The sequence below is a fragment of the Nyctibius grandis genome, chromosome 30 (genome assembly GCF_013368605.1).
Source record: "Nyctibius grandis isolate bNycGra1 chromosome 30, bNycGra1.pri, whole genome shotgun sequence".
Taxonomy (NCBI): Eukaryota; Metazoa; Chordata; class Aves; order Nyctibiiformes; family Nyctibiidae; genus Nyctibius; species Nyctibius grandis.
In genome coordinates, this window is record NC_090687.1 from 1695524 (window position 1) to 1709688 (window position 14165).

The 14165-nt window shown below is 46.6% G+C and overlaps 1 protein-coding gene across 4 annotated transcripts in view; it reads right to left on the reverse strand.

Moving 5' to 3' along the window:
- Nucleotides 1-14165, reverse strand: part of SEC14L5 (SEC14 like lipid binding 5) — a 42788-nt gene that overhangs the window by 5214 nt on the left and 23409 nt on the right. For all 4 annotated transcript variants that reach the window (XM_068420224.1, XM_068420221.1, XM_068420223.1 and 1 more), the window contains 11 exons: nt 13752-13880; nt 12865-13084; nt 11006-11118; nt 5555-5744; nt 5125-5213; nt 4521-4591; nt 3713-3884; nt 2909-3043; nt 2393-2530; nt 1318-1563; nt 745-923 (listed from right to left, as the gene is read on the reverse strand). In XM_068420224.1, coding sequence (XP_068276325.1) covers nt 745-923; nt 1318-1563; nt 2393-2530; nt 2909-3043; nt 3713-3884; nt 4521-4591; nt 5125-5213; nt 5555-5744; nt 11006-11118; nt 12865-13084; nt 13752-13880 — 1682 coding nt within the window. The remainder of the gene's footprint in view (nt 1-744; nt 924-1317; nt 1564-2392; nt 2531-2908; nt 3044-3712; nt 3885-4520; nt 4592-5124; nt 5214-5554; nt 5745-11005; nt 11119-12864; nt 13085-13751; nt 13881-14165) is intronic.

Below are 14165 nucleotides of genomic sequence, written 5' to 3' on the forward strand. Positions count from 1 at the left end.
CCAGCCTGTCCAGCTGTGGTCTTCAGCTCCTTCTGCCAAAGCACACTGGGTTCACCATAGCTGTGACTGCCTGCTGGTCCCGACACATTTTATGCAGGTAGAGCATCAAGGAACAGGTTTGAGTGACCAGAGCAAGGAACTTGCTGCTGGTCTGACTCCACAGGATCAGTCCAGGTCACATCCTCAAGGCCCATCTGCAAGTCTGGTCTACCTAACACTTCCTCCAGCTCCTAGGGAAAGGCCAAGTACTTGCAAAGAATTCAAATTGCTGGGTGATTTGAAAAGTACTTTTAGCATTAAAGGAGGTTAGACAAATCCTGCCAAGGCTGATGTATTCACCCGTTCAGAAAGCTCTCCCAAGTCACAGCTGACATACTTCTCAAGTGCCAAACGAAATATGTATGAAATAGCCCAGTTGATAGTTGTTAATTACACTAAAAGTAACTTCTCAGAATGTTCCCAACTAAGATCAAAAAACTCCTCAGTCACAAACCTCCCTCTCTTCAGGTAGCTGCAAGCAAGAACTGAAGCACCAATTCCACAGATGGACATACAGCCAAGGGGTCCCTTATTACCTACAGCACCAAAGGAGATTCTTTGTGCAAAATGCCACCAAGTTTTTGTCCATCTAACTTATCAATGAAACGCAAGCCCTGGGGAGGTCATTGGAATCTGGATGTTTAACTCGCACCCAGTCCTCTCATTTGGCTTCTCTACACTAAATCCCCTCAGTAAATCTCCTACCTGAAGTCCTTGGAGGCCAGCACCTCATAGTAGTATATAAGCTTGCACTTGTGACTGGAAACTTGCAGAGAGGCAAGGACATCATCCACCCGAGGGAGGCTGGTGCCAGAACAAGGCAGAGGGCCGTGCATTTTCCACTGGAGAATGTAAAAGCCAGGCCAGCGAGTCACGTGAGATCCCTGGGAGAGAAAGAGAGTGCATCAAGGGACTACCAGGTGTCTTAAGAAATAGCTGAAGGACTTGGCAAAGTCAAAAGGAACTATTGAGCTGACTGGTTTGGGGAGCCTGAGCACATGCCTGAGCCACACCCCTGTAATGCTAGTAAAAAAACACTGGTTATTTTCAATTTGCTTTTTATCATGGATTATTGAATCTCTTTCCAATGGCTCAGCCTAAATTAGGCCTGCAAGAGCAGCCACTTTCACAGGCAATCCAGAGAATGGTGACCACAACAACTATGTCCAAGCAATACATGATTTCCCACTCCATCAGCTCCCTCCCCTCCCCACCACCCACCCGTTTTGGAGTTCGTTAGGACTGTAAGATCCATGCCAGGACCCAAACACATCTGACCTGGATGCTCTCTCCTTCCCGACAAACCAGTGGAGACTCCACACGGCTGTAATCCACACCAAGGACCCACGTCTTATCAATGAGCTGCATATTGTCCCCAGCAGCAGAGGTACTTGGTAATGTGGCTTCTTTATGACTTGTTTCAGGAGCTCGTTTGGAGTGGAAGAGGCTGAACACTACATCTCCCTTCAGGATGTCAAAGTCCCAGGTGATGACAGATTCCCCTTCCAGAATCTCCACAACTATCTAAGAAGGGAACAGAACAAGCACATTGTAAAGAGTCAGGTCTTCAGGTGGCAGCAGCATCATTCCTCCCCACACTGCAAACATGCTTTTCTCTACAATCCTTCAGCTAAGCTATTGATCTTGATTCCTAAGGAGGATACAGACTGATTCCCATTGCCAACCTTCTGCCCCAACAGATCTGCTCAGGCACTTTTACTCCATCTCTCCCCTGTATCAGAGTTGCTTGTAAATCATTTACCAGTTCTAGGAAAGCCTCAGTGGAACTGAAGCGAACCATTCAGGGCCCAGCAACGAGCGCCTCCTGAGGGGCTGTGCACTCCAAAAGGCACTGCTGCTTTTTAAGGAACCTAAGCAGGCCAAATCAGAGTTACTCACCATCAGTGAAGCTAGTGGACTGTTTTGACCCTCAAGTGCTCCATTTTTGGACATTCTGTTTTCTGATGACCCCCATCAGGATGTTCCCAGTACGTACCTCCTTCTATCACCACCATTACTGTCCTAGCCACGCCACTGAGAATGGAAGCTGTACTATCAGAAGGGAAACCAAGGGAGCTTTATTTCCCCCAAGAAGGATGAGGAAGAGACTATCTTACAGAAGATCAGGCCATAGTAGAGGTAAGAGACGCTGCTTCTCAAACTGCTGTTCTTAACTTCCCCACTTCTAGCTGTTGGCTAGCATTAGCCCTCCCAAGAAAGGCACACTGCTGCTGAACCATCTCGTGCTCGCACTTTGGGAGCCCTTCGCTGTTCTAGTCAGCCTTGACAAAAGGAACACACCACTGATACCAGCTCAGCACCTCCTTCAGCCTTACGAAGTTCTGGTTTGTACCTCATGTGGAGCTCCTTTGAGGACACTCGCAGAATGATAGATAGTTTCTGTCCATAACCGAATGTGATCCGAGTTCTCTGGCTCTTCTTCTGTTTGATAAAGTGACTTGGGAACAAGCCCACCTTCTGGGACGGTACACTGGAAGAGTCAGACAACCAACCATGAGGGGTCATACTCATCTAGTGGCAAAGTATTGAGTCATCTGTACCATGAACACTTGCCAGAGGATGACACCCCCAGCTGGTGTAAGATTTCCCAGTGGGACTAAGTTTACTTGAACTATAACAGTTTATCTAAGCTCTAGTTAGAGAGCTGACCTTGAACGCCCTTCTCCAGCATCACCACTTCAGGGTGAAGTCTCCTGTGCACAAATTAACTGCACAGAGCAGTGGTATCCCAGCCAGAACAGAGGCTTAGCCATCTTTCAGAAGGGAGTGGAAGGCCAGGGTGTTGAGGATGAGGGAATCGAAGGAGCTTACACAATGCAGATCCCACCTGCACAACAGGAGAACTCACCATGCAGTCTCCTCCCAGGAAGTCTGGGATCACATCTTTGTCCACGTAGTCTACCAGCCCTCCTGGACCCTGGTAGTTATTCCCACTGTAAATGAGGAACTTCTGCCTTGTGTTCTCATTGATAAAGGGACTGACCTGAAACAAAAAGTGGACAGAAGACATCACTGTCACTGAGGGAGGTTAGAGACAATGTTTATAGCATCTTACATGGATGCTTTAGGCTCTAGACTAGAAGGTCTTCATCAGCAGGAATACAGACCAGCAGCAGTGCAGATCTTCACAACTCTGAAGCACTTCCCCAAAGAAAGAGGTAACAAGTGGGAAGTGAACTATATCATCTCACAACATTTTCTACTCCATGTAAAATAAGTTTGCAGTCACTGCATCACACATAAAACTCACAAGAAATTTAACAAGCATGTTCTTACATTGCCAGAACAGTCAGCAGGCACCAAGCAGAACCATATTTATTACTCTTCAGTGTTCTCCAGCATGAGATTAAAAAAATATTTGTCTTTTCCTGTCAATAGGAAGACGCACCAAGTCTGGGCTACCACTGCTGCACGAGGATCTGCAGTTTAGGTCTGACATCCTGCCCTGGTGGACAACAGCCACTAGAATCAAAGGAGCTACAGGCGTGCTATGCCTTGCTCCGTAGCAATGCTGTGGACTCCTCAGGACTTCAGCCACAAGTTACCTGGAAGCTTTTCTCTCCCCAACTCTTCAAATAAGCAGAACTTGCACTGACTGGATGATTTAGCTATTTGTATGTGCACAAGTGCTTATGATCCAGATTTCACCCACCAGAGTCCAGAGCACAGGAAAAACCCTGGGTGCTCGCACTATCAATAGTCTCCCCAGAGTTTCAGGGTAGTTGTCCTCTACGACCTCAATGATCCGAAGCAGGGCCTTCACTCCAGGCCGCCAGAGGTGCCGCATATTTAGCCCTTCCAAGTCCACCAGACATGTCCAGGATCTAAAACAAACATGCAGAAAAAGACCTGTCAGAACTTCATCGCCCAGTGGTTGCTCAGTTTACGTTCCACAAAACATTTCAGTAACACCATAGGCTGTAGGGGATCTAGTGAAGCCAACAAGGGAGACCAGCAGTCCCAATAAGAAGTAGATCTCCACTCAGACAGTGGACAGCCTGAATCCAGTCAGCTTTTAGATAAACCAGACACCCCCAGCCCCAAAGGCAAGAACATACGCTGTCAGTGTGGAAGAGGGTGAAGGTATGCAGGCCTGTTGTTAAAAATAACCCAAAAATGCATTTTAAAGGGAAGTGGAATCTGGCAGACAGTTTCCTATATCAAAAAGGAAGATCACTTCATGGATGTGGATTAAAAATGCCAAGATAGCAAGATTAAATTTATCTGAAGGGAGACAGAAAAAGATGTAAGGAAGGACCAATACTTGCTCTCATATGAAGCTGCAGAATTTATCTGCATTTAAGTCCACTATATATGGGTACCCCAAGCCCAGGAACAGCCCATAACAAACACGCTGCTGTTTTAACCCCAAGGACACAAACTAAAACCTTCACAGAAGCATTCTTCTCACCATGTCAGTTCAAACTCTGTAAGGATACAAGAAAACTAGCTGTACTAACGTGATGGGACGGCCAAAGATGTTGGTATTTTCCTCACATCTCTTTTGTCCTTCCTCATTAATTGACAGAACCTGAAATCAAAGACAGCACAGACTAGGATAAGCCCAAGTACGACTGAGAAACCAGGACAGCCCAGAGATCTTGTTTCAAAAAAATACAGCACCCAGAAGTACACCAGTTTGAAAACCTTCAGCGTGCAAAACAGAGTGAGAGTGTACATCAACAAAAAAGGCTTCTCTACTGAAAAGTTGTGCTGATCATACAAGGCACAGATATTGAAAATCTAACATTTGATCTTGAGACTCTTTCATGTTATCAGTGAAGATGCATGAAAGGGCCACGGAAATCTTACAGCTAAACTGCAAATTATCAGAAAACATCCTTCTGGCCCATTCATACCACTATAAAAGCTTCACTTCTGGCTCTGCAGGAAGACAGAGAAGCTATGCTGTGCCCAAGTCACTGAGTCAACTTTGAGTAGCCAGCCACGACACACAGGAATTATTTGTGTCAGGCAGGTTGATTCCAGTTGCACTATAACAAGGCTTCGAAACAGCCCAAGGGAAACAGAGATCCTCAGGGGAGAGATGAAAGTACAACTTACATGTCGCAGCAGTGATTCCTCTCCCAGGGCTTTCACCAAACCCTTTGTGTCCATCTGGCCAAGACGAAGGATGTAGAGCGGACGTCCATCTTGAAGACAAACACAAGGGTTTAAGGAGGGAAGTACTCTGTCTCCCAGGCTATCACACTAGTACCTTTTATAAAAGCCATATTAAATATTTGAAAAGCATAAAAATCACATCCAAAGGCCACCTTATCAAAGAGATGCTGCTTTGCACTAGCTCTAGTCTGCCTGATCTGTGCAGAGAAAATAACACACCCACAGCAAAACAGAGTGGCTTTTACAGGTGTTGAACTACTTTGTTAACTTTTAAAGTGTCAATACAGCTTTCTCCAGAAATCCCAGGTTACTTATGAGGTCCTTTGACCCTACAGCACAGTTTGCATTAATGTAAGGGGCAGCTTCTAACCTTTGTCTTGATAATGCCATCCTCCAGTGTAGTATTCATCTAGGAGGGCTGGGGGCCTCCACGACTGTAGGATGTAATCCACCTGGTACTGCTTTCGCCAAGACAGCGACTGACAGAGCATTTCTCGAGCTTTGTCAATGTTGAAGTCACGAGCCCGCAGAAATCTAAGGATATGCTCATCCTTGGGGATCTGAAAGAGAAGAAAATCCGAGGGTCAAGACTGGTACATGACCTGTACTGCTGTTCTATAAAGCCTGCAGAGCATGCACCATTCTTTAATCTCTTAAAACTAAGATAACAAATATTAAACCTACATTCCTTCTCCCTCCCTGCTTAACTAATCCAGCTGAACACAGCAGATGGTGCTAGGAGCACAGAAGTGACCAATTCATGCCCCTTTGAGAGATATGGGCTTGTTATTTCTCTGAGCATTGCACACACACAGGCACAGCCTGCGAGAAGCCTTCCAAGGATCCAATTGCCAGAAGCCCCAGCAAACTCTGGGCTGGCTAAAGTTTCCCTCTGGTAATTATCCAGAAAGACAAACAAAATACTGAACGAAAGTAATAGAGCTGCAAGCTTACCTCCCCCGTAGGGCAAATTAGCTAGAGGAGGGAAAGCATCCACAGGTAACCCATTAACCAAGTTAAGCACTTGGAGGGGGATCACGACTGTACAGTCTTCGAATGGTTACCCACTAGCACCGATTTCAGCTCTTGTGCTCCTCCTTCTGCTTTGCTGCTGACCGTGCTTCTCTGGTGGCGTTTGAACAGCAAAGCTTTTGAGTTCTTCCACAGGCTTCCCTGCCCCATCCCATCGTACTAGCTCTTGCCAAAACAAATCAGCTAGAATCATAATATACCTTCTCTCTATCGCTCACCCAACGTTTTCTATGAGTAATTCTAGGTAGAACGGCTAATTCCAACCTCCTTCCAAGTCTCCTGTGTTCCCTTTAGCTGAAAATCAAAAAAAAATTGCCAGTAATACTAGACAGCAGGGATCAACAACCCTGGTAGATTCCACAGAAGTGCCAAATTTGACTAGAAGGCTGTCAGTTGCCAAAACAACTGGATTACAGCTGCATAAGCTGTTGATTTCTCAAGTCCTTTCACCCCCACTCCCCCAAAAAGTGTTCGACCTCATCAGCTACATCAAGTTTCCATTAAAAATTCAAGTTCTGTTGAGCAGGGGTAGTCTCCTCCAGAGTATCTGTACCATGCTCAGCACAACGCAAGCGATCTGAGCCCTGCTGTAAGACCAAAAAAAAAAAAGGACACGTTCAGGAGTCAAAGCTCTTTTGTTTGTTCACTGACATGCTCAGGGAAACAGAAAGCAGGGAAGAAAGCAAAGCCACCAGCAGTGTCAGGCTGGGAGCAATCTCAGTTTCACAAGCTGGTATGAAGCTGCAAGAGAGATTAAGGATTGATTCCACATAAAGGGTTCAGGGAGCCTAAAGCCAAGCCTAGAAGCACCTGAAGAGGAGGTGACATTTGCATTTCTGCTGCTCAGAGGAAGCTGCTGTTCACAAGACAACAGACAAAACCCACAAACACCTACAACAGCCCCTGGAAGCTGCAGGAGAGGGGATGGCTGTTGGAAGGTTTTGCTACATTTAATGTTTTAAACCTATTCTGTACCCAGCTACAGATAAGAGGCAAGTTCAGCGCTTGTGTTTGCGCCAAAGGCGGGGAGCGCTAAGGGGACTCACCCCACTCTGAGCAGAATTAGTCTCTTCATTATCTTTGTCCAACCAAAGCAGTAACTGCCATATGCAAGAAAATTAAGTTTTAATTTCAGCCTGGTTTTCTATTTATTAGTGAAACTCCACGTACTGTTCTACATGGCGCAAAGCCACTGATTACTCGCTTTGAGTATCTGCAATTTTAACACCATTTTAAGTTTTTTTTTTTTTAAAGCAATGATAAATCTGATTAGAAAGAATAATGTCTGTTTTGGAAAGAACAGGGAATGGGTAGTGAAATAGGATGAAGAGGACAAAAATAAGAAGGGACAGTTTCCAAGAAACAGGAGATGTACAAATATTTTTTGACAGAGGAATAAGGACATCCCTGCTCTGGATTAAAAGAACAGATTGTCACAGCAAGGTAACAGCCTCCCCAGAGAAAACTCAAGTCACATAGGACAAGCTCCTGATTTTGATTTATTCTGACAGGCAATCAAGAGAAGCAAACAGGTGAGCAGTAAGGGGATTTAGGAGGAAGTTTCAATAGCCAGCACCATCCTTCCTCTTGTTCAAGGCCATACCTAAGCACAGCAAGCAGCTGTCAGGAAGCACAAGGGCTTGCACGCACTCACAGAGCTCCCAGCACCCAAGAGGCAGTTGTTTCACTTTTTTTCATGTGCTGTCACTTTCCCCTTCTCCAGCTTCCATTCCCCAGCCTCTGACTAGGAGGGGGGGGGAAAAAACCCCACACCCACAGAGCAAAACAGGCAAACATTTAGAACATGGTTCTTCCACCTGAAACTGAGACCCTTGCAGATCACACATGGATGAAGTCTCACTGTCTTGCTCTCATCTAGGGCTCGTTTGCTGCTGGATACCCAATAGCTGAGGTATCTCCTACCACACAGGAGTCCACACCGTTTTACTGGACAGATCACTGTAGACCTGGAAAGCTTCATGTCCTCTATTTCAGAGCATAACTATACCTGGGAATTCATCCCTGCTCGCTTTGTTCTGTCTGCTTGTTGTCAAGCCCCTTTTATCTGACAGAAGGTGGAATCGGAGGAGACCTGGATCACAAGCAATATTTAGTAGAGCAAGTTTTTTATTAGTTAATCCACTCTTATTAGCAGGTAACCATTCACACAGTTCACTCACCCATACTCACAGTTACCTGGTTAGTTTGGAGACCAGCCCCAGCTGTTTACTCGGAGGCAGAGCATCATAGTGACACAGAACAGCTTGCAGGTAGGCGTGCAGACAGCCCTTCAAGAGGTCCTTTGTTCCATCAGGTGTATATGTATTCCTGCAGTCTCTACCTGCATCTAGCAGCCACCACACTCTTGGACATGGTCCAAGTTAACTTGTTGATGCCACCGTATACCAGTGGCCTTGGACAGATATGGCAGATGTTTTGTGTTCTGAATTTATCAGCTCTTGCAGATTCAACAGTGGTGTTAGCCTCTGGAACTTATCATCTGCCAGGAGACTTTCACACACTACCTCAATGCAAACTGTTCTCTTCAGCCTGTGGCTTTCTGGTAACTGTTTCTCCATCCACATTCATAGGTACCAACAAAACCCACGTGCACACTCACACAGAAGGGGACTTCTTCATGAGTTCAGTAACAACAGAACTATAGCACTAAATCTTTGTTACATTTTATTTCTCCATGGGTGATAAATATTAGTTTTTCCACGTAAAAAAAAAAAGGGGTTTAAAAATCATGTTTAAACTCCTTATACTCAGACGAGACATGCTCTCTCTCAGCTCTGAGAAAGATACAGCAAGGCACACACAGAGTGCGGGCAAAGCTCTTAGCAAACAGTGGCCTCTTTTGGAAAGGCCAGTTAAAGAAAGAAAAAATTGAAATATTCTAAAGCCCCTGAATGCAGAGGACCTCCCAACCCATCCTGTGTGACTGAGCAGTTAGCTTCTAAGCCAGGAAGCTCTTACTATTGAAACCTTATTGTAGCTGTACCCTGTTTTCAAGGGGGATCACTCGCTCCAACCATCTTTCTCCTGTTCCCCCCCTCTTCCTAAGCACTGGATCTACCCAGCCCACCCGATTACTCTGTTGCTGTCCTTGGTCTTTCCTTCCCACCCGATCTCCCTCCATCAGGAAATTTGGAGTTAGATCCCTCTAGATACATCCAAGCTGCCCTGGGTCTTTTGTTTTCTCAGCCACATACCACTCACCCTCTTGGCCTGATATAGAGACTCCCCTTCAACCAGGAGGAGCCCGAGCAGCTGCTGAACGCTACGGCAAAGCGGAGATACATCCAGCCCACAGTACCCATGCTGCTTTTCAGGGAAAAATGTTTCCACCTCTACTAGCTGGCCAACTCCAGCTGTACTTGCCCCAATCCAGTGCCCTCAGCTGCTCTATTTTAGAGGCTTACACAACGTACCTCACACCATAAGGGGAGCCTGTCTCTACTTCCCAAATCCTGTGTGGTTTTGAAACAGTACATTTTGAAAAAGGAGATTAAAACAAGTACAGAATGAATCCTCAAAAGAATTCAGCCATTGGCTGTACAAGCTTACACAAGCCGCCTGACGCAACGTGCACAGCACACTGCTGACGTGCGGCAGCCGAGAGCTCAGTGTTACCCGCTGCCTCTCTGCTGAGCAGCATCTGCCCAGAGACAGGGGACGCACCACCAGCACAGCTGACCATTTCTCCCACCCCTCTCTGCAGGTCTTGGGCAACACAACCCATCCAGACAGGCCAGCCTGGGCCACTGAGCCCTGGTCAATGCCTGCTCTAAGTACTCAGCAAAAGCACTACACTCGGGGACCAGAGTGGCCTTTTCGGTACTGACAGGACTGAACAGGGCAATGCCAACACAGCCTGTGATACTGTTGGATCCTGCTGCGAGGTCACACAGGCACTTATCATAGAATCATGGAATCGTTTAGGTTGGAAAGGACCTTTAAGATTGAGTCCAACCATTAACCCAGCACTGCCAAGCCCACCACTAACCCATGGCCCTCAGCACCACATCTACACGGCTTTGAAATCCCTCCAGGGATGGGGACTCCACCACTGCCCTGGGCAGCCTGTGCCAGTGCTTGACAACCCTTTTGGTGAAGAAATTGTCCCCAATCTCCAATCTAAACCTCCCCTGGTGCAACTTGAGGCCGTTTCCTCTCGTCTTATCACTTGTTAACCTGGGAGAAGAGACCGACCCCACCTCGCTACACCCTCCTTTCAGGCAGTTGTAGGGAGCGAGAAGGTCTCCCCTCAGCCTCCTTTTCTCCAGGCTAAACACCCCCAGGTCCCTCAGCTGCTCCCCATCACACTTGTGCTCCAGACCCTTCACCAGCTCCACTGCGCTTCTCCAGCACCTCAGTGTCCTTCTTGTCGTGAGGGGCCCAAAACTGCACCCAGGATTCGAGGTGCGGCCTCACCAGTGCCGAGTACAGGGGGACGATCCCTGCCCTAGTCCTGCTGGCCACACTAGTGCTGGTACAAGCCAGGATGCTGGTGGCCTTCTTGGCCACCTGGGCACACTGCTGGCTCATATTCAGCCAGCCATCGGATCAACACCCCCAGGTCCTTTTCCGCCAGGCACTTTCCAGCCACTCTTCCCCCAGCCTTTTCTCCATGCCTGGCCTTTTACCCAACCTTCCCAAAACAGTTGGGTCTCAACACACAAACTGTCTGTGACCCTGAGTTTTATCGTGGGGTTGAAGGCACACAAGCTATGAGAACAACCGCGTTCAGGCTCACAGAGGGGTGCTCTCTGCCTCACCTACCCACCTTGCCTTTGTGTGTTTCTTGAAGCCACTGGCGAAGGCGGATCAAGCAACTCTCTTGCATCGGAGTCAGCTGGCCCAGATATCGCTCAATGTAATCAGCATCCAATTTGTCAGCTGGAAGGAAAAAAAAAAAGAACAATTCAGAGGAGACTTGGCACAGCCAGAAAGGAGATGTGCAGTTATTTCTACACATCAGGTTACTTATGACTTACACTGGAAGAGCGCAGAAGCCTCATTTTAGCTGCCTGAGGGAAGTGAGGGAGTGATATTCTCACGGTGATTAGGGCATGAGGACACAGACAGCATGTAAGGTGTCAAAGCTAGATCACTCCACCTGTCTCTGAAAACACTAAGATTTCCTTCAACCCTGGACTGCTCCAGCAGCAGCTTTAAAAAAAAACAACAGGAGCTCTGGCACTCATCTCATTAACCCCTCCTAAACTGAGCACTTAAATCCCCTCATGTCCTAAAGATCTCACACACAATCCCAATGACAAGAGGCTACAAAGCAGATAGCCGAAGACTGAAATGTTATTCTGCTTAAGGACACCAGAGGGAAAGGGGAGAATAACCATTTCTGACAGCAAGGGAGATTTTTGGCACGAGATGTCCTGTGCATACCAGTAGCTCGAGGTCCCTCCAGATCAGAGACAAAGGACAAGGGGTTTGAGACTGCCAGCATTCAGAGACAGAAGCAGATGTGCCATCTGAGGCTTGTACATGCAGATGCCAGCAAGGAGAACGTGGTACCCAAAGGGGAGCAGCACAGGCCAGTAGCTGGGCTGGAGGCATGCAGGCACACGAGGAGGCCCCCTGAGCTAGCTCTACATCAGGCAGGGTTTTTTTTCAGCAGATACCATTAACTACAGAATAAAGCCTGGACTCCCACAGGATACGTTGTTGCTGACTGATAATACAGAAATTATATTGGGTAAGTGCTATGCCCCCACCAAATCCACAGAGCTAACAAGCTGGGGAGCAGTCCCAGGGAAGCTAATCACTTCCTAAATGTGAATTTAAGTAAAAAAAATAAGAGCTACTCTCATCTCTTCTGCTAGATGGGATCTGCCACTCATAGATTGACTTTGATCTCAAAGCACATGAACCTTTCTTAGTCAGCTCCTCTGTGGATTTCAACTCTTTTTCCAGATGCATTCCAATACAGAGAAGCCACCAGAGAAGGTCTGGTGAGACCAGAACCATTCATAGCTCAGAATCCCAAGCTTTTTTCTTAGTTACACTCAGCAAAACAAGTGCTGTCTTTCCTTCTGAGGAGTGACAACAACTATTCCTAACGCCACACCTCTAAATTAAAAGGCCCCTCCTGTTTCTTTTTGTCATAGAAGACTTATTTAGTCTAGAAAATATCGTCGCATCAACACGCAGAAAGATAAAGTCTGATTCAGGCATTTTGTGTGAGAAATGCCTTAGGCAACATCCTGCAAGTTTGTCTTGGCTTGATATAAGGGCAAAACACACCCAAACCAATCCCCAAGGACATTAATTTTTAAACAGCCAAAGTATTTAATTATAATTCAGTTATAGTGTACTCAAGATACCTTTAAGTTTCTCCAATTTAAAGTATAAAATATCTTAAAGGTCAGATCAAAACCAAGTTTTTTTTCTAAGCTCAAACACAAACATATTGCCAGCACAGTTGTTCTTGGCTTTTCAGTTTTTGGGGAAAAAAATTCCTTTGTTTGTATTTGTGTTTTTCTTGAAGAAAGAAAATAACTTTCCTTCCTCCCCACCCACAATCCAGAAGAAAAACCTCATGCCAAAAAAAAATAAAAATAAACTCATTAAGTCAGTGCAACTCAAGGCATTTAGATTGCTAGCAGCTGCCCGGACATTGCATACCATCAGGGCTGACAGCTTCTGCTGGAGGGCAGGAGCTGCCAGTTTGCTCTTTGGTAGCTCCACGCGCCCCAGACTCAAGGGGTACATCATCAGCATCGTGTTCAACAGCCGGGGCTCGCTCGTCCTTCTGTCCGCACGCTGGCGGAGGTGTCCAGCGGGGGATGAACGTGATCCCTTGGGAGATCAGCTCCTTCAGATAGTGTTCAATCACTTCCTTGCCCTGAAGGGGAAAACTCTCATTAGGAAAAAAGAATCCCATCTCCCCAGAACCAGCAAGGTGCAAACCAGTTTTCCTCAGGACAGATGACTAATGCTGTTAGAGATAAACAGAAGGGAAATAGTTGTCTCCTTCCATCTGCATGACCCTGTTGGAAAAATTTCAGTATGAAAGCACCACAAAAATGGTGAATTATAACACTGGCCAGGCAAATTCCAATGCTATGGATGCAAGTGCCTTTATAACACTTTTACCCTGTTTTCCTGCTCCCAAACCATCAATTAGCTGCCCTGTTCCTCTGCAGCCCAGAAGAAGAGGTCACCACAAGGAAGCACCTCTGCCCAAGCTACTGGAGAGACAGGGTGCTGATTTTTACCCAGAACTTTCTCTTCCTGCATAATAACAGTGCCCTCAGTGTCTGAGGAGCCCGGCACCCACAGCATCCACTGCCATCCTCCTCTGGCACAGCCTGCTCCCTCCCCTGCACAGACACATTCCAGCAAGCAGATTGTTTTTGCTCGTTGCACACTGGCTTTTTCTGTTTGTCCTACTGAGGGATTTCAGAGACACACACGAGGGTATAAAACTATAGTGGGTCTATTTTACAGAAACAAAAATAGAGGCACACTGAGAGCAGGCGTTTGATTTATTTTTTAAGGCCCAAACTTACCCGCTTGATGTTTGAAGTGTACTGCTTCATGGCAATTTTTTCCACTGTGCTTTCAAAGCCAAAAAATGACTTGATGTCAAGAGATGCAGACTGTTCAAAGCAAGTCCAGTCTTCATTCTCAGGGTGAACCTAAGCCCAAAGACACACACAGGGTTGGATAGTAGCAGACAGTTCACATTATGGCAGGGCACTTGCCCCCGGTATCAAACTGGCTATTTAATTTCCAGAGCTACAGAGTGAAGGAGCAGAAGAGGCTTCCTATGAAGCACCGACAGACCCACACTTAACAGTTGGATTCATTCTCCCAGAGCAATAGAAGCACATCATGAACCAGACATATGGATGTTTGTGGTTAACCCAGCATTCTCCACACACACAAGGAGATCAAGATTAAACCTCTCCCCCAGTATGACT